Consider the following 26,715-nt stretch of genomic DNA (forward strand, 5'->3'; position numbering starts at 1 on the left):
CACTCACGCTCCAGCACAATCATCAGGGATGTCCCGTCTGCCATGGGAAGTACACGAGACAAAAATCACTCAGGCACATTCAAAACTGTTTACATTAAACAATGAAAAGGAGAGAAGGCTGTGAGAACAAACGTGCTGCAGCTTACACTGAGTCATGTGTCAGCCCTGCAGAGCAGTGAGCCAGAGGGTCCTTCCCCAGCCCCACGAGCCCATAGAGGCAGACAGATGCTCTACTGCAGCTGCAGAGCCAAGCTGCCCACGCAAAAAAACAAGTTCCCTGCAGAAGCAGGAACATTTGACCGACTGGTGGCTGAAGACACAGCATTTGCCAACAAGAAAGACAAACCAAATGTTATTGACAGCAGGGGGTTGGAGGGGAAACGTCTGAAATTCACCACATCGAGGCTGCATGGCACTGACATTACCCACTGCAAAGCCCAGACAGGGGCTGCACAAGGCTCCTGGCCCTCCACCCCAAACATGTTTAGAAAGGAAAAAAATTTCAGCAAGGTCTTACTGTGGTTCCAGGGTTCTTCTTGCTCTCCTGCAGAAAGGGGCTACAGCAGACAGGTGCACCCTATTTAACCAAGGGAGAGCAGCTGGACTCAATCCCTGGCTAACAATGTTCAGCTGCTCCACTGGTGCTCCTTTAGCCTCCCACTCTTCACACCAGGCAGCCTCACCCAAACAGAATTTTATGTGGGGCATTTTCCTGATTTCCAGCTTATTTCTGGGGGAAGATACAGGGATAATTACTTTTCCATGTATTTCATATCAGTTTGTGATCCTGCTCCCAAGGAGGGCCGGGAGCATTGAAGCCTGTTGGTATATTTTGAAAAGGAAGAGGGGGGAAGCAATCTAAAATACGCATTCTGTTAAATAAAGATGCAAAATGGATCTCTAACTGCTGTGTGGGTCAGTTCCTAATGAGTGTCTGTTCCATTGGCAGCCTGACTGTTCCATGTCAGTCAGTGATGTCTGACTATCCCAGGCTGCAATATTAATGTATGTTTCTTTAAGAAAATACATAACATTTGCAGTATAATGTAGAGGATATGCCACAGTGTTTTTGATTATTAAGCTACATAGCCATGTAAAATGAGTATAGCATATTGGCACTAATTCCTGCTGTACTGGGGCTCCTTTGTGAAACTAGTTAATTAGTTTCCCCCACCCCCCCATCCCAAACTTTGCTTGAATAAATTTGTGGTTAGCACAAGTATAAAGAATTCTGCTTTTCTTGGCAAATTTTTTCTCTCTTCCCCCATTTTCAAAGGAAACTTCCCCCATCTATTGGGATAGCAGTGTTCGTCTTGGATAAAGATGACTGGCTGAAGAAGTAACGTTAGCAAAAATTTATTTTGTGTAGCAAAACAGCTGCCCATATTTTCTCTAAGCATAACTGTCCATCACACCATAAGGTGAACCAACAGATTCTTCAGACTGTTATAAACATGTTAATTCTTTAATAAATTAGCCACAAAAGAAGTGTTAATTAACTAGTAAAAATGTTTAGGGATTCTGTGAGAAAAAAAAATCATAAGGATTGAAAAATGTATGCTTAGCGATATGTAAAAAAAAAATACAGGTTTTTAACTCAGTTTCTGAGACTTTTACAACAAAGTACAGAGAAAGACAGATGAAATTATGTTCTGACTACATGCACTGAATAAGCCCAAAGGGAACCTCTGTATATAGTTATCAGTGGCACTGAAATCTGCTTAGGAAAGCAACAAGTCTTTTGTTCTGTTGACAACAGTTATTACAATTAATTCATTTTGTGATTGGTATTTGCACTGAGTGACAAGGTGTTATTTTACCTCAGTAAAAGTTAAAATGGTAATACCTACATGCGAAATAACACTGAGTTTGCTATCACTCACTCAAGAAAAGAAAAGACTCTGTTCAGAAATGCCTGCTCAGCCACCACTCCTGCAAACCTGAAGTGTTAGCATCAGGCTTCTCCTGCTCTTATTTCCCCAGATTTGTGGTTTTGCTCTTCTAAAAGTTTATTTGGGAAGAAAAAAAGAATGGAAAAAAATGGGAAAAAAATGCCTACTTTTTGCTAAGTGACAGAACAAAGCATCGGTGAACAGAGCAAGGGGTCTGCAAAGGCTCAGCTGCAGATGGGGGTGAGATGCTGGCTGCAGATGCAGGGAGCCTGCCCGGGGTGTCAGTGCTGGGGGACACGAGGTGTCCCCTCTGCAGTGCCCAGCCGGGCTGGCTCTCGGGGCTGCCGGGCGGAGAGCGCTCCCCTCCCGGCCAGAGACAAGCGCAACCCTGGGCAGGGGGTGCTCTCCGTGCCACGCCCTGGGAGCCGCAAGAAGGGGGCTCCATATCCCCGGGCTGGCTGTGCTCTGTGCCGTGGGATGCTCTCTGTGCCCCACCACAGCAGCGGGCTGGCTGCGGCCCGATCCTCGCAGGGACACGGAGGCGACAAAGGGGCCAGAGCAGGGTCTCTGTGGCCGGACGCACGGCAAGGTGCCAGGCAGGTGCTGGTGCTGCGGGTACAGAGAACTCAGGGCTACAGACACGAGCCACGGGGCTCCCGGTGCCCGTCCCGGTGCCGCAAGGCGGGAGCGCTGCGGGGCCCAGGGGAACGTGCAGGGCAAAGCCGAGCCCCATGGCTGCAGCCACACCTGGGGGACTCTGGCCCCTCTCTGGGACACCAAAACCCCATGGTGCAGCCACACCTGGCTCTGGCCCCTCTCTGGGACACCCAAACCCCATGGTGCAGCCACACCTGGCTCTGGCCCCTCTCTGCAATACCCAAACCCCATGGTGCAGCCACACCTGGCTCTGGCCCCTCTCTGGGACACCCAAACCCCATGGTGCAGCCACACCTGGCTCTGGCCCCTCTCTGGGACACCCAAACCCCATGGTGCAGCCACACCTGGCTCTGGCCCCTCTCTGCAATACCTGAGCCCCATGGCTGTAGCCACACCTGACTCTGGCCCCTCTCTGGGACACCCAAACCCCATGGCTACAGCCACACCTGGCTCTGTCCCCTCTCTGGGATACCCAAACCCCATGGTGCAGACACACCTGGCCCTGTCCCCTCTCTGCAATACCTGAGCCCATCTGCACAGGGAGCGGGCCCCACAGCTGCCTGCTAGACTCTCAGCTGCCCATTTTTAGCACGAGAAAGACAAAGCAAGGAGCGAGGAGCATTAGATGATATAAATTTTACTTTTTGTAGCAGGACCCAGCAAACCAAGGAAAGTTTGCAGCACTAGCAAATGGCAAATAATCCATTAGCTATGGATATTTCAGCACGTCTCTACTTTTATTATGAGTTAGCCCCTCTAAACCATTGACTTAACAGAGAATCATTATAAATCCCCATTTTGAATTTTTTTATTAGCAGTATTTATCACCTTCTCAAAATCAATCCTATATTTTTAAATTAAAACAAATGACTACTTGTACTGCAATCAATATGAGTACATTTCCCTTTTTTAAAAGGAGAAAAAATGGAATACAAAGAAATGTCCTTCTTTGGCTGCATCAATCCAATTTCAATATAATTCAATATTTAATAAATATAATCCTCCATGTCTGTGCAGGGAAACATCATAAAAAATGCAAAAGGTTTCTTGGTCTCCAATAACTTGTATGAAACAAAGTGTTTCCTTATTCCTTCCATAAATACTGCAGTCATATGTGACTATGTTTTGTTCTTCCTGCTTATTAGAAAAGTATTCTCTGATTATTTATAAGAAAGGCGGTTTACATATTTCATTATTAAAAATCCAAAATGCCTACCTACCATCTCCAGAAAAATATCATCTTTATCTCCTTATACTTCTTTGACTTGTCGTTTTTGAAAGGGCAAGAAAGAAAAACCTTATATAATACCTAATTTGTACATCTGTGGTTTCCCTCTGACTTGCATAGGCACCATATGTTTTTAATTATCATAATAGCCTTAAAGAACCTGTTCAGTGGGAAACACATATGATCCTTTTATTAGTGGTTTGCAATTTAAACAGTTTTAACAGAAAAGGTCTGGCTATAAGGGACTGAGAAGCACAAAGGTCTAAAAACCCTGTTATTGACCTCTGAAAGCATGAGTTCAGATCCCACCCACCGAGGTGGGACCTGGCTCTCCTGCCTCTGACAGAGGTAATCAGTTGCACGTGAAATGGCTCTTCTGGACCTTAAAAGACATAATCTCCAATCTCAAATGACTTGATGTTTCAGTCAACTACTGGCAGAGTGAAACCAGGGTCTGTGAACACCACCCTGTACCCACTCTGCCTGCTCCTACCTAGCAAACACTCTCACAACCATGGTGCTGTAGGAGAAGCCCTGCAAGCTCCAAAAGCCCAGAATTTCAGCAATTCTCATGAGTCATTGCCCTTTCAAATTCCCAGTTTTGTCCTTTATGCAAACGCAAGACTGGTGAGCACGCCAATATCCCAGTCATTCGGAGGTAGGAATTAAATTTAACAAGTTCAATTCACTCCTGATTCTGGACATCTAAACACATAATCAGTCTGATAATGTTATTAATTATCATTCAAGTGACAACCTTTGACACTGGCATGCTCCCACAACCTCCCTACTCCAACAACTCAAACAGAAAATCGTTGGCATGAAAACCCACAGTCTTATGAACAGAAATTGCAAATAAGCAGGCACTGAACATACAACGGGGAGTGAGCAAAATCCCCCTTTTCAGAGAGAAAGCAGAGGCTCACACAATAGCACAGTCACTTGACCCAAAATGAAATTTGCACAACTTCAACCCAAAACAGATAATTTTCACCCCAAACAAAGATCTGTGGGGAGAAGAGGGTGGGGAAGGGAGCCTAGCTAAAATTACACTGAGGCTGGAAGTCGTTATGGCTCCATCTCAGGAGATGGATGGTATCCTCATTAGAACGAAGCTTTATTTAGATGGACAGACAGAATCCTTATTAGAACATTAGGCTGAAAAGTTTAAATGTCAGGAAATACAAAATTAGGATTCTGCAAATAAATGCTGACTTGGAGAAAAAAATACTTAGAGCTTCCAGAACAGATCTCACTGGAAATACTTAGGAAAAATTGCAATCACTCAGGAATTGCAATCTCCCATGCCAATCTAACCCTTCAAGGGTATTCTTGGAAAACTCTGTTTCACAAAAGTCAGAGGAGATCCCTTTTCTTGGGCAAAGTGGTTTCCACTCCTGATCTGATGCTATCAGCTCCATCCCTCGCTGCCCGCTGAGCCCAGAGGGAAGGAGGACTCAGGACTTACCATCTCCCACCATCCATTTCAGGAAAAGCCCATCCAAAGGGGAACATGCTAATGTTGGAAACCCATTTCCAGCTGCACAGACCCCAAAAACTGTGAATCAGCCATTCTATGCCCTTCCCTGTCTCATTCCCCATTCTCAGGCCCTCTGCTTTCTCCAGGGAAACTCAGGTATTTTGCAGTGATGGAAAGGCAAGCTTAATTATTTTGCATACAAAAGAGATGGTCATAGTTTTCCATTTTACCTGCAAGCTAATGGATCTTGGGATACCAGACGTGGATGCTCAAAATCCCCTCTGGAGCCCTTCTGGTGATTTGTCGTCTCTTGGTTGCCTTTGGTGCACACGGATCTCTGCCGAGGTAATATGTGAGCTATTGCACACTAAAAGCAGATTTTTGAGAGAGGAAGCTCAGGCACACACACACATCCCCCCCACCCCTGCCCAGGCACCCTCCACCCCCTCATCCTGCACCTGGCTCCAAGGTGCAGGGACCTGAGGAGGATCTTCTCATCCCCCGGGCTTTGTGGGCCAGGCAGCAAAGGCATGGCAGGGTTTGCTGGGAGAGCAGAGCTCTGCAAGGCGTGGGCCTTGTCCCTGTCCCAGCGTCATGGGGAGGGCTGTGGGTGCTGCTGTCCCCACGCCTTGCTGGAACAGACCCAGACAGCTGGGGACATGGAAATGCTGACTGAGCAGCCATGTCCATGGAGCTCACCTGAGCTCCCTGCTCTTCCTGTGTGCAGCAGCTGATGGCAGAGGGTCACCCACCTGCACATCGCAGGCCTGCCCTCTTTGCCAGGGGCCTCCACACTGAACCAGGCCTCTAGGCCTCCACACTGAACTTTCTACTTGGGCCAGAAGGGGATGCTTATGGAAACAGATTTTCTGCTGGAAAATGTAAAAGAAAAATAAAATCGTGCATTTGATCATCTAAATAAATATGGACTTCTCTCTTTAGGAGTTTGGGGCTTTTGTTTCCCATGTGAATCCAGCAGAAATTTAGCTTTCCTTTCGCACAGCCTCACCCGTAGATCATCAGGGTGAAGTTTTCTGGTGAACAGAGGCGCTCAGTGTTTAGCTTGCAGCATGGGGGGAAGCAGGGAACACCATGGTTGCAGTCACACAGCCAGAGGATGATCACTGACCAGGCCAGCCTGACTTCCACACAGTCAGGTTTGTGTAACTCTCACACCACCTTCTAAGCAAGTGATTCTGCCAGCCCCCTGCAAAGGAGGGAGCAGGCGCATCTCCCAGGATGTATTTCCTCACCTATGGAAGCACACACAGGATCCATCCCTCCCTCCATCCATCTCTTGAATTGATGTCTGCCACCACCAAGTACAGTCAGCCCAGGGACCCCTCATGCTGCAAGTCTTAAACTAAGTGCTTCTGCTTCATCTCCTTCTCCCACACACAGTTCTACCTTAAGAGAAATCCCAGCTCTGGGCCTGAGAAAACTCTTTCTTTTTTCTCTTTAAGGATCCTCCTTTCACAGTAAGGATCCTCCAAATTTCCAAAAAGTGGATAACAACAATACCACTGTGATCCCATCTGCACACAGCAATGGCACTGTAATGCATAGAGCATAAACCACCAAATTCCCACAGACAGCATCTGTCTTACTACAAACAATGGACCATTATCTTGTAAATAATTCTGATTAAGCTGCAGCATTTTCCCCAAACAAACAGTAGGGGAGCAGAGGGTGAGGATTTTTCTAGTGGGAGTGTCGGTTTTCTCCTTCCCCAGCACTGACACTCAGTTTTTTATTCAACTGATTGGCCCCCTCCTCTCCCTGCTCTGTCCCCCATGGCTTGGTTTTCATCTTCTGACCTTATCCTGCTGTCAATCATTTTGGCAACTAAAGAGGGAGCCGTCATGTTAATGGGATTCCCACCTCTATCCTTTGGGAAAGCTTTTCTGGTTTGTTTTCTTCTTTTTCACCCCAATGTACAGTTATATAATGATTAGTGAATACACCCACAAGCCCTCCCGTTATTAAACAGTTCTGCTGTTGCGGGATGGAAAACTCAGCGGCACCACTGGGTGCTCCTTGGTGCTGGCCAGGATTTGGGGACGTCTGGTTGTGTGGGTGATGTGTCTCGGTGTGTTTGGCATCTGGATGAACATGGCATGGCAGCAAACTTTGCTGGGTAAAAGCTGTCACCATCTTCAAACTCCCAGCAGGGAGAGCAGAGCCCTCAGCTGCCAGCAGTGGGGGAATGGGGCGGGTTTCTGCAGCCCCCAGGAGCAGTACACTGCTCTGCTCTGCACTCCAGCTGGCAGGCTGAGCCAGCAACAGGTTAACAAGCAGAATCTGAAAGGATTTAAAGGAGAACCAAGCACGCAGACTGGAACAGGGTTAGGTGTACAAAGGGAAAATTGAAATGAGACACAATCAGGGCTAAGGTGGCCTTTTTCTGAGGTTCTGAAATTGATCTGTGTGGCAGCTGTGAATTGAGGAGAGCCCCAAAGAAATCCTGAATTTCATCTTTAACCTATTCATCTCAATGCACAAACCTTTTCTTATATGTCTCTCTTGACAAATGTCCCATTTCTATATGGCTGAAGTGTTGGTTTTTCTTCCCTGCATCCTCTTAATTTGCCTTGTTATTCATATGAGAATTTTGGGGTCAAACACAGTTCCTGGCTTGAATTTGAAAAAAAAAAAAAAAAGGAGCAAGGACTAACACAGGATGGGGACATTGAATAACAGGCAAGAAAAATTTTAACTTCCAAGTTGTGAACTGCAATCACTGACATTCAATAAAAAACCACACAAGAGCCAATTCAGCCATAAGACTAGGATCTTCTGAGCACCATGGGGACCAGTCACACTGCCCTGAACAGAGGGACAAACTGTGGCAGACAGTGTGGCAGGACCTCAGTCCTGACCAGGGAGCTGCTCACACAGGGGAGCTGCAGCAGCAGTGGGGAGGGAGAGCCCTGCAGACACTGCTGAGCCATCGCCTGTGCTGGTGGCACACGGGGCTGGGGCTGGCCTGATGTGGTGAGACCAAAACCTGCCAGCTCAGCCCAAAGAGGCCTGAGGTAAAAATTCATGGATTTGGTGAAAAGATATTATAGTCAAAGCATGCCACAGCTGCTGCAGAGAGCCCTGAGTACCACGGGCAGGGGTAAGAGAGGTTTTGGTGATGGGTTCTTGGGCTGCTTGGGAAGTCAGGCTCATCCACACTGCTGCGGCACCACAGCCATGTACACACCCAACCCTTATTTGCAACATGTGTTTATTTTCAGCAGGAAATTTTTATAGCTTACTGTAGTTATGTCAGAGAAGGAAGCTTTTGTACACTGAGGACTTATATAATGTTCTTCATCTTCAAAGTGCTTTACAAACATTAATTAATTCATTTATCCTCACAGCACTCCTACTAGGGAGATAAGTACTATTATTTTCCATTTCGTAATGTAGAATCCAAATCAGAAAACTTATTTCTTTCCATGGTCAGTGAGTGAATCACAGGTAGACCTGCAGGAGAAGTGAGGATGGCCAGCTTCTGAATTGGATCCCCCCCTCCCCAAATCGTTTTTAAAAGACTTGTGTTCTGACAGAGTCATGCCACATATCGGGATATGCCTTGGGTTTTTCCTTCAGTAAGAGATAATTAAGGAACAATTCCCTCTCTGATCCCCAGCATGGCATGCTATTTTCTACCCCACTGTTGCTCTGCAGCTGAACAATGGCTGTTCTATGCAGGGAAGGGCGCTACAGACGCCCCGGATCAGAGGAGATTGGCTTAAAGGAACTGGCTGGCCCTCGTCTCGCCCTGTGGACAATGGGGCAGGCAAGGCAGCCTGGGTGCAATGCCTGACGTGGGGGTGGCTTCAGGGACACCTGCTTGTAAATGGCACTGCTCTGGGCAGGAGCCTCTCTTAGCTGAAATCACTCACACCCACTGTACCTATCTAGAAATTTCATGTAGTAGGAAAATTGCTGTGGTTTCCAGTATTTGGTCTCAATCCCAGTATTTGGTCTCAATCCTAAGTGTAATCCTTTGTCATTGATGTGGGAGGGGTGCTGAGTGCTCCTGGTTCACCTCTGTGGTGCTGTTGTAAATAAACCTCTTTCCTGCCTGCTCCTCTCCAGCAAATGAGCAGCTGCTTCAAATGGCAATAACAGTTACTGTGAGCTTGAGAGGCTCGATTTCAAGGCAGCTCAAAAACAAAAACTGTGACCGGGTCTTCTAAGGGAGTGTTCAGGTCCAAGAATTTGAGGCAAAATCATGGATGACAAACTGGGAAACAAATTCCCTGAAATTTTATAATTTCTGAGAAAGACACGTTTCACCTGTTACAATCCTTGTTACTGGAGACCTTGGCCACCCTAGGTTTTTTTCCCACTTTATGTTTTTGCAATAATCAGACTGCATAAACCCGCAAACTTTCTAGGCAATTTTCAAGCTCAAAAAAGATACACTCATTAACAAAGTATGCCATGGCATACTGCAGAAGATATGACCATGTCCTACTGGGGAAAGGCCCATACCTAGATGTTGCTTCAGAACAATCAGAACAATTGTTTAGTGATAAATGTTTTTTGCATATGACTCATCAACCCTTGAAAACAGGATTCCTTATATAATGCAAGTGCTGACACAGCCTTCACTTGAGTGGTGTGACTGCAGCTGTATAATTACAACTTTAGATTTGATGTTATGGACCTTAGGTTATGCCATTCAGACAAATGCTCCATTGTAATACAGAGATATTTTTTCCTTAGTCATATTGCCCACAGGACAATAAGGACTATATTCACAGCTCACTGCATAGAAGTTTAGGCATGGAATAGCCAACGGTACTACACAAAATGAAATTATACCCAATGGGGGTTAAATGGATTCATAATTGCCACTTTTTCTTGTATTTTTTTTTCTGTGCTCCTAGTTGATACTTTTTTGGAAGTGCTCTCCAAATAAAAGGAAGAACAATGTCACACTGAGTCTGGATAAATGTTACAGTTGTCTCACAAATGCTGTATTATTTCTAGCCCTTCCAAAATAATATAATTGTCTTACTGCTGAACCACAGATTTTTCTCAGTATGACACAGAACACTAAAATGTCAGGTCCTGACTCATGGTGTTTTGGTGGAATAAATAAAAAGTACCAATATGCTATTCAGAAGGGGGAGCATTAATGAAGACGTGACACCGGGAGCCCCAGCCATGTTTTCCTTTAGCTCCCACTGCCTGCTCAGCGGTGCTCCGGACAGCGGGCCACCTGCCAGGGACCCCATCCTGGAAACACTTACCATGGACCTGGGTGGTGCTACTGGCACTGGCAAGGCTGGCTGCTGCTTCTCCTAAGCTTGCTTTACCTCAGGAGAATCCTACGTGGGCCTGGGGAGGGAGGCTATTCTCAGGATGCTCACCCATGGGAAACCAAAGGAGCGTTCAGGGTCATTTGCAGGATTGGAGCTGTGACTTCAGTAAGGCTGGGCAGGATTACCCAAGAAAGATCACTCACTCTTTCTGTATGCTCCTTGTATTTGTCCACTGGGACAGGCCTTGCACACCCATCACTCACTAAGTCTGCATTTCCAGCTGCAGCACTAGAACCCTGTATTTGACTCACCCCAGCACTGATATTTACACACTTAATCCACCCACACTGCTCATTTTCAACCCAGTGCCTTCCACAAAAATTTCTACTGGATTTTAATAGTGACAGAGGAGAAACAGCTCCCACATTCCCAAGGTATTTTCTGTGACAGAGGAAACAAGCATACTGCCCCCCCCTTATATACCTTCCTAACCATACATGGCACCATTCTAATGCCTTAAAAGATGGGATTTTTTCATAAATATCATTCACAAGGACAACAAGCAGCTTTGCAGAGTTTTCCTCTCAAAGCATCAAACAGCTGTGGATTGCATGAGTGGTCTTTGGTCTACCAAAAGGTACAACAGTTTCTCAGAGAGTTTTCTTGAATTAAACAAAATGACTCAAAACTGCACTAATGGTTAACAGCTTTTTTTTTTATTAGCAACACTGAGATAAGTTATTGAAGCATTTTAGTATTGTTTTACATTCCATTCAGAAGTGACCTAACTTGTAACTCCATATACATTTAAAGATATAGTTTGACACTTATTCAGAAAGCAACAATTATTAAAACTTACATACCTTCATTACCAGGAAACCTTAATATATTTTCTAATTACTTCCAACAATACTCTATTCCAAAGCACATGATAACCCACTAGAAGTTTACACATTTCACTTCAATCACAGGTTTTAAATTGTGGATGTCAGAGTGCTGTTCATTGAATTTTACTGTCTTTCTTGGTTAATATTGGAAAACCTGGCACAATATATTAAGCTAGAAATATTGCTTAAAGAATATGAAAAAAGATAACTACAGTATTTTTTCCTGCTAAAGCATTACAAAATACAGGACCATTAAAAACTCAAATAGAAATGACAATAAATAACCTTAAAAATGTTAAGAGAATTTTCACTCATACTAAAGTCCATTCCCTAAGCTTGCCAAACACATAAATAACAGAACATATTCAGGACCTCTATTTTTGTACTATTATGATGGTTTGTTATATATTGTGGATGTATTGTGTATACATATATTAATGCTTACACTTAAGGTATATATTTTTTTCTTTGCTGATACAATTAATAAGCCTCAGGTAATTATTTATCCCTGGCACTACAGGCATCTAGATAGGTGGGAGCAAAACTCAGAAATTCCAGATATGCAATACTGTGCATAACAAGATCATCTCTGCATAAAGATATCCTAGGTTCCTTAGATTACAAAGATGAATTTGGTTATTTATTCCTGAAAGCCTGTAACATAAAATTATAATTGCTGTCAAATTAATTGTTTAAAATTGGCCTCATAATAGGTATTAATCGTACACTTAGTTTTGACTTACAAGAATGTCTAAATTGCTCATGTTTATGAGTAGTTATAGGAAATACTATACCTCAGACACAAGAATGTATATTCCTCAACCAAAACACAAACCAGAGCATTGTCTCACTTTGGAAAGACCTGGAAACATCTCTATGCCTCTGCCTAATCCTAAATTATAATTTAAATTTGACCTGGATATGACAAAAACAATAAGAATATATTGTTTGGGAGATGAAACTTAGAGCAAAAATCATAAAGCTCTAAGCTTACATCATTATTTTGTCTCTGCAAAGAAAAGAAAAGCCTTTCTGTGCTAGGGATTTGCCTTGGTGCGGCTGGCCACTGATGTCTGAAATCAAGGCACATACCAAGGCCTCCTTTTGCAAACACAATCCCCCTTTCAGATGTGGTGCTAGGAGGGACTGAATGCCTCCAGTCTCTCTGGGAATAGGAGGTACACAGCACTTAGCTGTATCAGATATTTTAGGGGTTAATTTCCAGAAACATAAATGGAATGGGAATGTCACACCACAGTATGAAGAATGGTAAGAACTAAAAGTTTTCAACAGTAAACAAAATGGTGATACTGAACTTGTCACCTGACCAATTTCTGATACAACAAAATACAATCAAATTAAATTACATGAAAATAACAATGAAATTTAAAGTCAAATAAACATAGGACCTGATTCTGCAATCCTTAGTCATGTAAGTAGTGCTACTCATCAGGAATGAGGGATGCAAGACTGGGCCCTTAGCTTCTGCTTAGGAAGTCAATGTTGATTCAGACAGTATCTCTTCTAGCCAAAAATATGCAGCAAAAGGAAAGTAACATAAACAAGGCTAAATGTCAACAGTGTTTGCAGACTTACAGACACCATCCATTTGTTTGTACTGAAATGACTAGCGAACCATTTGGCAAATACAATGCTATTCACAGACCAGCCCTTTTATCCAGCAACACAAACTTCACTGGATCACTGGCATTCCCAGTTAATTAAAAAAAGGAAGCAAGCCATATGAGTTTGGTTTGATATTGCCATGCAAATGGCACTGTGACATCCAGAAGTGTGTCTGAAACCCAGGCGGGGGCCGAGGTGCTGATCTCCTGCTCAGAGGAACAGTTTGTACTCTAAAAGCTGGCCTTGGACCTCCTAACTGAAACTAAGAAACCTCTTCAAAAGCACGATAATGGGGTAAAGAAAAGCCTGCTGTAAAACTTTCATATCATTTCATTCTGCCTTGAAGGAAAAGAATATTCTGGTTACTCCTCCAACTGCAGATCCGGACAAAGCGTTCCTTAAGTGCATTACATGATATTGTAAATGGGCAGTGCTACAATTTGCTGCAGTAGGATGACCTTCCATTGCCTCAGAGCTGTCCTAGAGCTTGAATATATCAGGCCTTTGCTTCTTAATACGGATTTTGTGATTTAAAAGTTCTGCAATAAGGATTCAGGTGAAGCCATCACAAATAATTAAAAATCTTTTTCTGTGTTTCATGTGTTGGTGGTAGTTCTGACGGGGTTAGCATTATGATCTTTTTGGTTTTGACACCTGTGGCAATAAGCAATTTACAATAACTAAATTCACTAGTTAAACATTGGGGTAGAGCACTATAATTATGTGACAATAAAGCTGTAATAATCTGCCACAATTGATCTTCCCCTTGCCCAGCCCTCTTGTCTGCGCTGCAGTTCCACATTTGGAAGGTATTTCAGAAAGTTACAATGCTGAACATTTTAATAATTCTGTGCAATGCTGAAAGCTTTCTGCTGCAAAGGAAACTGAAAATGCTCAGCCCTTTGCAGGACCAGAACTCCAAAGCTGCTGCCATGTATCAGAGGGGCCCTGCCCTGTTTTCATACAGTGAAAGAAGTGATAATGGGGTGGAGCCTGTGCAGGAGAAAACAGCACTAATTGCAGAGGAAAGCAAGCATGAATGGAAGCAAATTAGATTTAGAGACAACATGGAACTAATACTTTTGGACATCATTAAGTGCGGATTCAATAGCACTAACCCATTAAGCAGCCAGCTAACACCCAGGACTATATCTGGCCAGTAGCTCTGTAGCCCATCAGCTCTCCTTTGAAAGCCTCAGTACTTCCCAAGTAGCAAATGCAAGCAGGGAAATTTTACCATCTTGGTCACTAAGCAGAGAAATTTAAATGGGAGGAGAGAGAGAAGGGAGAGGGTCTTGTCATAAAGGGCCTTGTGCACAAATCACAAGTAAATTAAGGTATTTGAACAGAAGGTAGAACATTATGGTGATGCAACTACGTGTGTGTGGGAAGATAAGCAGAAAAAGAGAAGAGCATAAATGGAAAGGAAAATAGATCTTTCAAAACTTAAATACAAAATAGATCTAGAACCTCCAAGCTTAACTTGTCAAATCAGCAAGGGCTGTGAAAGCAGAGTACATAGATGCTCAAGACAGCTACCAAGCCATGGACCTTGGGTCTCCCCTCCCCACTGGGCTACTTGCTGCCAATCAGCAAGGAAAGACCTGTCCTCTTCTTAGGAACTGAGTGCCAGCAACATTAACAAGATCCACTCCTAGGTAGAATCACCTGAGACTCCAAAACCAAGTACAGTTCAGGAGTAACTCTAAAATTATCTACATTCTTTTTTTCTTTCTGTTCATTCTGCTGTATAAGGAGAAATATTACAAAAATTCGTGATTTTTTCTCAGTAGCATTTTGACATGAAAATTTCTTTATTATGCAGTAATTATGGTTCTTTCCTAATTGTGTCTTTCATCCCTGCAGCCTGAAGCATGATAGGAGCATAAATGAATTATGTGTACATCATCAGTCTCTCTCATTCTTCATGACAGGGAAACTGAGGGCTGCTTCCACATGTGCAGTGACTTTCTGAAACAACAATGTGAGTTGGAGGCATTCTCCTCTAGAAACAAAACTATTTTTGTGCCAAGATTTTTGCTTAAAAACTGACCTACTATCTTAGGGTAAAATCTGCCATCTAAAAACGATCCACATGGATTGCTGAATACCCCAGCTTGTTTTTAGGCAGCCAGAAATTCAACTCAATTAGCGTGGCCAGCCAAAGAAGCAATCTCAGCTTACTGAAGCTGAAATATTTTATTTCAATTTTATTTCCTCTGTATTCTGACCATAGAAAGAGCACTATGCCTTGGTCTCTGAGTGTGCAAGGACTGTTATCAAATGCATCAATGTTTTCTCTTGAGATGTCAACAACACTCACATCACTGGCTGTAAAAAGAAACACAAATGCATGGAGTCTCCCCACACACAAAAGGAACATGAGAATTATGCCCTGAAATCAGATGCTGGAGGTGTGTCTCAAGTTTTCTGATCTCCCAGGCAGTGGGAGAGACAAAGAGAACCACGGCTTTGGTCATGGGCTTCGTGCAGGAGGAAAGGAAGGAAGGCTAATAAATGAACAGGGTGCTCCTGATTGCTAATCTGCAAGTGCAGAAACATCAGGTGGGATTCCCCACACTAACATGCACAGATGGAGTGTGATTTCACAGTGTAAAATGTCACTGAAAAAATGAAAACTCCCCCAAAACCACTACTTTCAAGTGGGTGGTGTCCAAGCCAATCAAAAAAAAAAAAGAGCTACTGACATGGGGCTGGTTCATACTCATCCACTTTTCTGTGAGTTCTTGAGAAAAATAAAATAATGTATTTAAATACATCAACCTCTACACTTATGTTCTGCAAACACCAATAGAATGACAGAAAAGAATTTTAAAAAGCTATTTTTGGAGGGGGGAGACAGAAGGACTCCTACTGCATTTTTGATTTAAAAAAAGGCTTAAAAAGTAGAACAGAGAAGCTTCTGTTGTTTCTTTTTTTCCTTCATACTTCAAGTCAAATCCATTATCACTGGGCAGAGCTTGTGAAAGGGATATGGTCTTTAAAATCATATAAACTCAAGCTATCATAAAATGTCTGTTGAATTGATTGGAAGATGAAACAAAAAACTAATGGAAGTAACATGACCTCATTTCAATAATAATATTAGGGAGTTTTTTTCTGTTGTTGTTTTAAAAATCTTGTGCCTGTGAAAAAGTATAAAGATATTTTGCACAAAGCAGCTAATCTTAGTTTTCTATTTTTTTCAACTTCTTTGTTTAGACAGTAATTTCTCTGCTGTATTTTTTTTTCTTTTTTGTTAATTGATTTTACTCCACAAATGGAAAAAAATCCAAGTAGGATTTTACCTGCTGTAAATTAAATCAACTATCAACTCTTTTCAATACTGTAAATGCTGATTTTGAAGAATCTGGAAATATTTCCAACTATCTAAATTGCTTCTTAGTGCACTGAGACACAGAAGTTTACAAGTAAGGCCACATGGATACTTGGGCAGATATTGGTTTAATGACAGATATGGGCAGATAATGACAATATTGTGAAGTCACAATGCTCTAAGGATACAAGTGAGATAAAATCTGTGTGCAGGTATCAGAATTTTTTTATCAGATCAGCTAATACAGATGGAAAAGCAGGGAGGAGCCTGGAAAGGGCTTTGAGCATCTACACTGCCAGTAAAATCAGACAAAGCTCCCCCTAACCTTAGGTTAACCAGGGGAGCCACTCTTCAAGTGCTTGCAGATTGAGGGTTTCATTTTAAATTGTCAGGCTTTAAAACTGTTGATAACATTTTCTTTTCTTTTTCTTTTTTTTTTTTTAACTTGAATACATTTTATTATGTATATTCAGCTCTGACAGTGGGTTTTCTGATTAATTTGAAGGCTAAATAAAATGAACATTACTGAAGTTTTTGTGTCTTTTGCTGACTCTGCTTTTTAAAGTGATACTGTTTTCAAAGGATTTACACTCTAAAATCTCTTTCAAACAAACACTATGTTGACAAAATAGGAGCTAAATAATAAAACCAAAAATCCTCAATCTCATTTGTTCCAAATAGATTTAACTATAATTCTTGTAAATATGAAGTGTGTGATATGAGGAAGTAAAATTGCAGTTTTGTAAATCAGAGACTAGAAAGGGTAAAAGGTGATTTTATTTGTTTGGAGTGTTGTTATTTTATTTACCTGGAGGCATACTCTTAATCAGGCAAATCACAATTTACACAACTGCTAGTTAGAATAGTGAAAATGGTCAAGGGCAAGTACTGCATGTGTGCCATTGAATCAAACCAGAAAATTAGAATTAAAAAAAGAAAAGGAGGGAAGGAAAATAAAAGAAAGAAAAAGTAAAATCTATTCAACACAGGTAGACACATTCCATGCACTTGGCCTTTGATTTCATTAATGTTGTGGTAACTGAACACACCTCCAAAGAAAGAAAGGGGGAAAAAAAAAGAGAGAAAGCAAGGTTTGCTTGGCAAAGCATCCAGTGTTTTTCATGGGTTTGTATATCAAAATACTGAAAAGTTTGCAAGTTACCATGTATATTTTGTATATTTTTTAAAACTTTTTCCTCCTTTGAGTATGCTAAAGCAGTAAGTATCCCCTTCCGATGCCACTAGCACAGATAGTCTATATTGCTGCTACTCTAGTTTAAAAAGCAGGTTCTTTCTAAAATCCTGTTTAAGTATGCATGCAGCACTGCTGATTTCAATGGAGTAGACCACATATAGGACAAGAATTTGGCCCACGGGGTTTAACATTTAAAAAAATGTATTACTAACAAACATGACTAAGTATATTTAAAGAGCAGCTTCATGATTCTGCACAAGTGTTTTCTGAAATGGTCTAAAAGAAGGTCTAAAACTTACCACACAAGTCAGGTCTCTTGATACATCCACTAGTTGCTGTGCTACTTGCAAGTCCATTAAAGGCTGCTAAGCCATCAGAGCTGTAAGCTCTTAGGACTGACAACATGTTCATCTGCTTCTCCAGGACCTGCGGACCCTGAACTTGTTCGGGTTTCATCACTTCTTGTGCAGTTTCGTGTGAGGAGAGAAGATTCTGACTGTGCCACTGCTTTTCTGAAGCTTGTGGCAGTGGTGATACGAGCCCTTGTGTGGGTTGTGAGGTGACTGCACTTTGTATATTGTCGCCTCCTTCACTGCTTTCTTTATTTAGGGCAGACAACTGCTTATTCATAATATCTGGTTCTGTGTCAATGTCCTCATCTTCAATGTTTTCTTCCTTGGAAGATTCCATATCTTCAGATGAAGCTATGTCAGAAAGGTCATCAATAGCACTTTTATTTACAGAGTCAGAGAGCAGAATATTTGGGTCATCTTCGGATTGTGTTTTTATTTCGGATTCATTACTGGTGCAAGAATTTTGTGTTCCCGTGCCAATAACACCAGGATAAACACCGAACTGCTTATAGAAGTCTGTTGTAAAATTACAAAAAGTGGATTCCATGTGGCTGGGCCAGGCAGCGCTCTTTTGCTCTCCCAGGGTCTCTTTATTTTGTCCTTGGGTCATTTTCTCAGAAGCTGTGTCCAGCTGGCTCAGCATGTTTGAAACTCCTGCCTCCTTGCTGGACTGCACAGAGGAGGGGAGCAAGCTCACTTTGTTCACTGAGGCTGAGACCTCTCTAGACTGCTCTTTGCTGTTGCCTATGATGTTGTCTTTACGTTTAGCCTTGCCCAGGTGATTGGCTTGGAGGTGCAGAGCCATTAGCTCCATGGATGAAGTTGTAAAGGAACAAAATAAGCAGCCATGCCAGGCAATGTTGTCCTGCACAGTGACAGAGGAACCTGGCAGGGAGGCTGCATCGGGCCTTACCGACAAGTCCAGAGGTTCGTACTGCGACTTTTCTGTTTTCCGCTGTGAGGACTTGCTATTTATCTTCTCCTCACCACCGTCTGAGCCCAGAGCTTTTGCTGAAAGTGGATCTGAGAGAGCTTTATCCTTCATTTCTTTTTCTTTCTTCAAAGAACTTAGGACAAAGCTGTCCATGAAAGCTTGCAAAGACCCTTGGAAGTTCACACCATTCCCGACCATGTTCTGGTAAGCACGGCCAAGTTCAGAGAAGTGTGTTCCTTTGGAAGATATGTCTGAACCCTTCATATTTTCTGAAGACCCTTCAGATGACATGCCAACTGCTTGTCCTTGCTGATCTCCAGAAGACAGCATTCCTGACGTCCACTGCTGTGAGACCATGCCACTTCGGAAGTCGATACCAGGAAGTCCCTTGAAGGCTCCTCTCAGGATGTCTGGCCTGATGAACACAGAGCTTTTACTGGGTGTCTCCTCCTTGTGCTCCTGGCTTGCACTCTGCCCAGAGAGGGGCCCTGCTCCGTTCTGCCGCTCCCGATGGTGCCGCTCCAGGTGGTATTTGAGGGATGCAGACTGAGTACCGGCATAGTCACAATGTGGACACTTGTAAGGCTTCTCACCTACAGGTGCGGACAAAGAGGAAAATATAAAGAGAGTTAACTGTGCTTTGGGCTATGGATGAGTGGAGAAATTAAAAAATCAGCATTAGCTGCTTACAAACAAGATGATCTTGGTACTAATAATTCATTTCTTAAAAGGAAACACCTTTAATCGAAGACTAATTCTTAAACTGACTATTTCTAAAATGGGTTTCTAGAATGTGGGGCTATTCAGGAATGACATGGTATCTACACACAATTAGCCATCCTTTTCTTAATCTAACATGTAGAAAACTGTTGTAGAATTAAAAGCTATGATTATGAAAATGAAGCATAACAATTTCAACCACAGTAATCATTAAAAGTACAAGTTTAAAAAAAAAGGGAGACAAAGAATGTAACAAATGGATGGTTGCAATATTTTGTGTATACAGTTGCTCTAAAATTTGTTTAAATTATACACATGGAAACCATTTTTAAACCTAAAAATTTTATGGCACTGTTACGCAAGACTGAAATGAATGATTTAAGTCTTGCTCTGCAGTAAATCATGGATATAATTAGCAAATGGCATACTGCACAAGTAATTTATCATTATTTGGAGGGCACCATTCCAGAAGGATTCAAAGATCTGCAGACCTACTGCATTGTTTCTAAATAAAGAACTATAAATACAGATTCTATAAAATATTAATATCATTACACTACATAATGATTGCAGCATATAAGAACATATAGTTAAAATAAAAAGTAGTCTGTAAAAAGAAATTGAGTAATAAAAAGTACAAAGTATATTTAGTTTCTGTATTTGAAATTAGCATTATCTACTGGTTTTTGCAGTCCTTTAATTTTGTCCTAATGACATTTCTAAGGCTCAAGTAGTAAAATGCATAATTTACCTACCATAAGCACTTTTCTAGGTTTGGCTTGAATAGAGTTTTAAAACATATAAGATGAATTCCATGAATTAAGTAAATATTTGAAGCCCATACTAAACTTTTATTGTTCTTCCTATACTTTCAAAGAGGCAGAAGATTTTACACATATAAAATATATTCACATATAGTCCTAAAGACATATCTGAAAAGAATCTACATTTAAGCAAAGGTATCTCTAAATTTTTTGCAGAGCATTGTTAGCAATGCAGAATTCTTATAAAAGAAAAAGTATGGAAATCCTCTCTAAAAGTGACAGAAATCTGAAACACCTGCAAGCTGTCAATACTGGCAATTGTTTCTATGAAGGAGCTCTGCAAGAACAAGAAAGTGTTTTTTCTAGGTAGCTTTCCTAAGTGATACAAAAGACAAAGGCAAGCCTCTCCAAATGGTATAATGGAAAAATTTGTTTTGAAAACTTCCTCAACAGTAAAAATGCTGTATAATATTATGTAGTTCACCAAACCAGCTGGAAAGTTATCTGCTTTCAAATAACCTCAAAATCTGCTAAAAACAAAATTGAAAAGCTTTCAAACTACTGTTATTTAAGCTAGAGGCTCAATTGAAGGGCTGGTAAATACTTGGGAAGCTGCTCCTCTCAGTGATGGCAGGAATTTACTGATGAGAGGCGAGCCCAGAACACTGCCATGGCCACAGAGGGCTGTGCGAGAGCTCACTGGCAGGAACAGGGGCTGCATCCCTGCTTCAGTCCAGCCAGGGCTGAAGCACCTTACCAGCACTGGAAATTCTAAATTCATCATGTAATCCTAAAGCTAAAAGGTGAGACATGAGAGTTTGGTATAATCCACATCAATCGACCTTTTTAGAGGAGAAAAGCACAGAACCTCAAACAAGAGGTGCTCAGCAGAGGGAGAGGTAGTAATTAGCATGGTTTGTGCTTTAGGCCTTGGTCCACACAGCTTAACAGAAGAAATCAGATTTAAACATTTCAATGGAATTTCTGAGTCTTTCCCAATCACCCAATTAAGCTCTGGTGCTCCACTGACAAGGAGCAGTGTTTGTGGGAGTTGTACAGAAACAAACAGTTCCTACTGAGCCACAAGCCTGAGACAGAACACACCTGTCTGGGCTTCCCTGGTCCCAGGTGGGCACCTGAGCTTGCACACACCCATCACAGGCCTTTGAGAGAGGGACAAGAGGACACAGGACACTGGCTATTTGTTTGCATTTCTGCAGGGCTGTTTGGAAGGGTGCAAACTCTGACAGCTGTGCTGCCAGTCAGAATGCTGGGTTTACAGCATCACTGTAGTATTTTTGGAGCTGCTTTCAGTTCTGATGTTTGTCCCACCAGTTACTGTCAGCAGGCACTGGTGACTTCTGACACAACTTAAGTACTTCATGTGTTGCCTAAGACATAATGAGACTGGTGAAAAGCAAGTCCCAGACTCTACAGGGTTAAATGTTCTCACTTTTGAATTTTCACTCCTCTTAATTGAAAAGCTCTTCCTCAGCATCCCCTATGCCTTTACGGAAATCTTTAACACAATTATATTGAGCACTTCCTTTTATTCTAACGATAGTTCAGTGTGTTTGCATTGAACATCAAGTGGCACCATCAGAAAATGTATCCCAGCATTGCAGACACTACATCAACTGCTGGAGAACTAATGCAGGGAGAAGGAGAAATTTGTAATATAGTCTGTACTGATGTTGCTAAAAACATGAAGAAACTGCTTAAAGCAGTATGCATATGTAAGAATGGGTACAAATTAAAGAATGGGAACTGGAGAAAATGCTAGTTCTGTTTTGTACTTCTAAAAGTACCTTCAGTCTAAAGCCCTGGGCACAACATACTCTTATTCTGAATTGCTAAGCCTTGAAGTCATTCCATTTTCTGCTCTAAGACCTCTCCACAGAGCAAACTTCCTTTCAGCAGAGGAGATCTGCACACAGCTCACCATCAGTGCCATGAGCACTGGACTGAAAGAGGACACTGACTGAGACAGTGTGATAAAAAGTTCAAATCTCTCCCAGCCTTGGTGTGCTGTCTCTGTGGTGCTCCCACCCCTCACATGGCTAGAAATGAGATCTAAAGCTGAAGGTCTGAAATGGAACTCAACATGTAGCAACACACTGTGCCACCTTTGCAATACAGGACTGGCCAAACAGCATTGTTCAAAGGGAGCTGTTCAAAACCTCACTGTTCTCTGCCAGATCCAAGCACTGGCACTGGTTAGTTTATTTCAAAGCAGTCTTAAATGCTGCTATTTCAAGGGCAGGCACTGGGAGAAGGGAGTAGGATGGAGTCAATCATCTTTGAATCTTTTTAATTTAGTCTGTCAGTATTTCCTAAATTCAGTAATTGTGCAGTTATTTAGATGCTACTTCATCCATTCAAATTAATAACCAGCTACACCCTGTGTAAGACCCTGTACAAATGACAAAACAGAGTTATAAGCTGCTGTGGGAAAAATCCCAGTCTAACCTCAAACCAAGCCAGTTCCAATGGAAAACCCAAAGGACCACAAATTTTCAGGATTCTATCAGCAAATGCAGTAGTACATGTCCAAAGAACACTGCAGGGGACAAGGGAGGTATGCTATGATTCTTTTTAGGAGACAACCTGTTTGTGTCTCATACTTTGAGGAAAGGTTTCAGAGAATTCATCCTAGTGTAATGACTACCCTGCTATTATTGCCAAGAGCAGTGTCTGGATGAGTTATTTAACACTTAATATCAGTTCACATAAATTAATGTTGCCATGTAGGAGCGAGGGAACATGACTTTTTCAAAATAATCTTCTGCATTTCATATCCAAGAGTCGTTTTTCATTGTTCAAAAAGGCAATGGCCACCCTGAATTTGCTAATTCTCTGGCCCTGTTTGCATGTCTGCAAACTTTTTCACAATGGAGGAGGGTGAGAGAATATTTCCAGCATGTCCAGCTAACAAAATAAATAAAAAAATTAAGGGAGTACCTTATCTGGGCAGCATAATCACAGTTCTGATCTACCTACTGTTCTGGTTTACAAGACACAAGATATCTCAGAGGAACTCTTTTATATCAGGATAAAGTAAAACAATAAAAATTCAATGCTGCTTGTAAAATCTGCACAAAATCTTGGTAGATAAGTGGAAACAGACATGTTGCCCAGTGGAAGCAGGTCTATTTGTATAGCAGGTTTATAAACCACCCAGCTGCATGACCTCTGCAGGAGATCCCCAGTCCTGCTCAGAGCACAGTCTGACCCTACTGGTCAGGGGAACCATCTGCCATGGGCTGTGCAAGGAGACCACAGCCAGATTATAACTAGATTTACAGATTTTAAAGCCAGAAGGGACAATTATGATCATCTAGACTTATCTGTTCTACAACACAAGCCAAAGATCTTCACACGACAATTCCAGCATCAGAGTGTAAATACATTTTGAAACAAAACTAACTTGCTTTAGTTTAAACAAATTATGTTTCAACAATGGCAGTGAATAAGACTCCAACATGTCCCTAGGTAAACTGTTTAACTGATTAAGTATTTTTACTGCTCAAAATGTGTGCCTTATTTCTAGCTTGAATTTGTCCCGTGTTTGCTTCCTACTACTGAACATTGCTACATTTTTCCCTGTTAGATTGAACAGATTTTTTAAAATAAAAAGTCTATTTCCTGAGGAAGGTATTTGCAGGCAGCAAAACAATCACTTCTTCACCTTCTCTCATCCTTGAGTGGAACATCCTTCCCAATTTTTCAGTGTCCTTTTAAATTATGGGTACCCACTAAAGCTTTGATGAAATTTCAACTTGATAGCAATTTTATACAGTCCAAGACTGTGTTTACATCCATAGATTTAGCAATCAACTAACAGCTCATATTCTGATGCTTCTCTACCACAGGCCCAGGCCCAGTTCATCACCGCCTCTAGTATTTTTTCCTTTACATGTTGCTGATTTAAAATTCATATTGTTGAAAAGAGCCCACTTGACTAAGTGACTAATCAGTGCCTCCCCATGATTTTTAGCATCTTACCATTTTTGTGCCATTGGTAAATTTTATCAACAGTGATTTTTATATAGTCTTCCAAATAATGATGAAATACCAAATAGATGGAGCTGAAAGTGCTGCTGTGGAACTGAGAGTTTATGTGCCATTTCATCTCTGTATATTGATTTGGGGGGGATTTATTTTTTTTGTGGCTGCTTTTTGTTGGTATTGGGTTTTTGCTGGGGGGATTTTCACATAGAACAGGCTACTTTTATGAGATGAGACTTGATAAAACTTTCATTAAATAAAATTGAAATAAATATGCTACCAATTTTCAATTAGTTAACTGTGGCACCACAGAGTGAGCTACAGTTAACCAGTTCGGTCTGTAATTTTACCCCAAACTTTTGTCAGGGTGGTCCTAATTTCAAGGTTTTCATATTCTTTTTTTGAGAAATACAAGAATAGCTCAAGCTGTTTTATCACTACAAGTGCTATGGATCTTGCTATGTGTTCCAAGGCAGTTTTTGGGCATTTTTTCCAACAAAATTAAATGATTTGGGGAGCTCTTCAGTCAGGGTTTTAAAGATTTTATCTAAATTTATCCAGTCTAATTCATTCTAAAAAATATTAAAATGCAGTGGGATACAGCATAACAGCCTCATTACTTAATGGGAGCATAACTGTGTCATTGGAAAATGCTCATGAAAACCATCATGCTTCTTTCTGAAAACAGAGCAGAAGAATATTTAGTCTTCTATACTATGGTTAATAATTTCTTATCCATTCTTTTCCAGTATTAGCAAGATAGCAATTGTTTGGCCTGCCAGATCCACAGAATTTTACTCCATTTTCCAGAACCCCCATAGACACATACATGTTTTTACTATTGCTTTTAGTTTCCCTTATCAAATTTCTTTAATTCTATTTATTTAAACTTATTGCTGTGAGCTTCTTTATTCATTTTTTCATCTTTAACATACAGCTTCTTAACAATCTGCCCTGCACCCCACACTCCCTTTCCCCACTGAATGCTCCCCTCTCCCTTTTAAATAAGATTTTATGATTTGTCTGTGGATTGTGCCCTTCTGCTGCTCGTGGTGCTGCTGCTCAGTACAGTGACAGCTTTGCACCAGGGTAAGAACCCCAAACACTTGGAGCCCCATCTGCAGTGGGGCTGTGACAGTCACTGGGGGACAATGGGAGTTGCAATTCAACCCCACACATTTCTTGACAGGCTACAGTTTGCTTTCATGCAAAGCAAACAAAATCAAACATCTTACAATTCCAGAGAATACTGCTTAATGAAAATATTGAAAACATTTTCCAGCATTTTTTATTTTACCATTGAAACAGTTATTGATAACCTATTTTATCCATTGTGCAGTAGATATTTTAGAAATGAATTGCTGTATGGTTTAATTAGTTCATTATTATGCCTATTCTTACACAGTAATTTCTTTTATCATTCTAATCATTCACTTCACACTTTTTAAACCAAATGGAATATCAAAGGTTCTGTAGGATTATTTTTGGATCCTGCACATGTTTCACCACACAATTAATCTGTTTGTCAGAAATACTAGTTAACTTCTTCACTTTACTACTTTCCTTTACTAGTCATTTTTCTCTATTTTATAAGATGAAGCTACCTGTAAAAGGACAGAATTTTGATGATTTTTCTCATTTATTAAATATTTTTCATTTGTCCACTTGTCATCACTATAAAATATTTTAATTTTAATAAACTTTTATAATTGAATATTTTCCTTTATTTATATCTCATCTGCAATATTTATTTAGTCTTTTTACATGTCTTTACTTAGTTAAAATGCAGAGAGATAAATATGGCTGTTACTTTGCAGGGAAGATTCAGTACATTAATATAAACTGTACACAATTCCCCCAAAGCATATATATACGTTGTAAACCTGAAGACTTTTTACACAGCTGCTTATTGCTAAACAGTGCCTTGTCCAGAAGGGGACAATCTGTGTCTCTAATTGCTGTCACTGAAGCTGAGATTCATTATGTGACTTTCCCATTAAAATGTGAGCATTAATTTGTATAATGAAATATCACCCACTGCAGTGTTCATTAGCCATGCCCTACTGTATACTGCACATTGTTAGCTACCTAGAAACTGTAGTTAATTTCACTAATGGATATTTCCCTACTTAGTGTTTGGTAGGAAATTTATACTGTAACATTACCTCTTAAACTTTTAAGGAAATTTAAATTCAATCAATTATTTTCAACAAAAGTTTGGGACGTCATTAAGACAGGAGAAAAGGCATGCTGTACAATGTTAAGGATGGGAAATCTGGAGGAATCTAGAGAAATGAAAAGTCCTTTTAGTTCATCTTAGAAATGTAAGAATAAAGGATGTTCAATACCAAAATTGTCTCCTCTTGG

At 41.3% G+C, this 26,715-nt stretch overlaps 1 protein-coding gene across 8 annotated transcripts in view; it reads right to left on the bottom strand.

Annotated features, from left to right (window-relative positions):
- ZNF536 (zinc finger protein 536) overlaps nucleotides 1–26,715 on the bottom strand; it is a 344,409-nt gene that overhangs the window by 99,559 nt on the left and 218,135 nt on the right. For 7 of the 8 annotated variants that reach the window (XM_071440306.1, XM_071440308.1, XM_071440305.1 and 4 more), the window contains one exon: nucleotides 17,869–19,449. In XM_071440306.1, coding sequence (XP_071296407.1) covers nucleotides 17,869–19,449 — 1,581 coding nt within the window. Of the gene's footprint in view, nucleotides 1–5,487; nucleotides 5,595–17,868; nucleotides 19,450–26,715 lie in introns of all 8 variants that reach the window. The other variant, XM_071440311.1, reaches the window with a different exon arrangement.

The sequence above is a fragment of the Agelaius tricolor genome, unplaced genomic scaffold (assembly GCF_023055355.1).
Source record: "Agelaius tricolor isolate 1412-34295 unplaced genomic scaffold, bAgeTri1.0.p SCAF_15, whole genome shotgun sequence".
NCBI classification, from domain to species: domain Eukaryota; kingdom Metazoa; phylum Chordata; class Aves; order Passeriformes; family Icteridae; genus Agelaius; species Agelaius tricolor.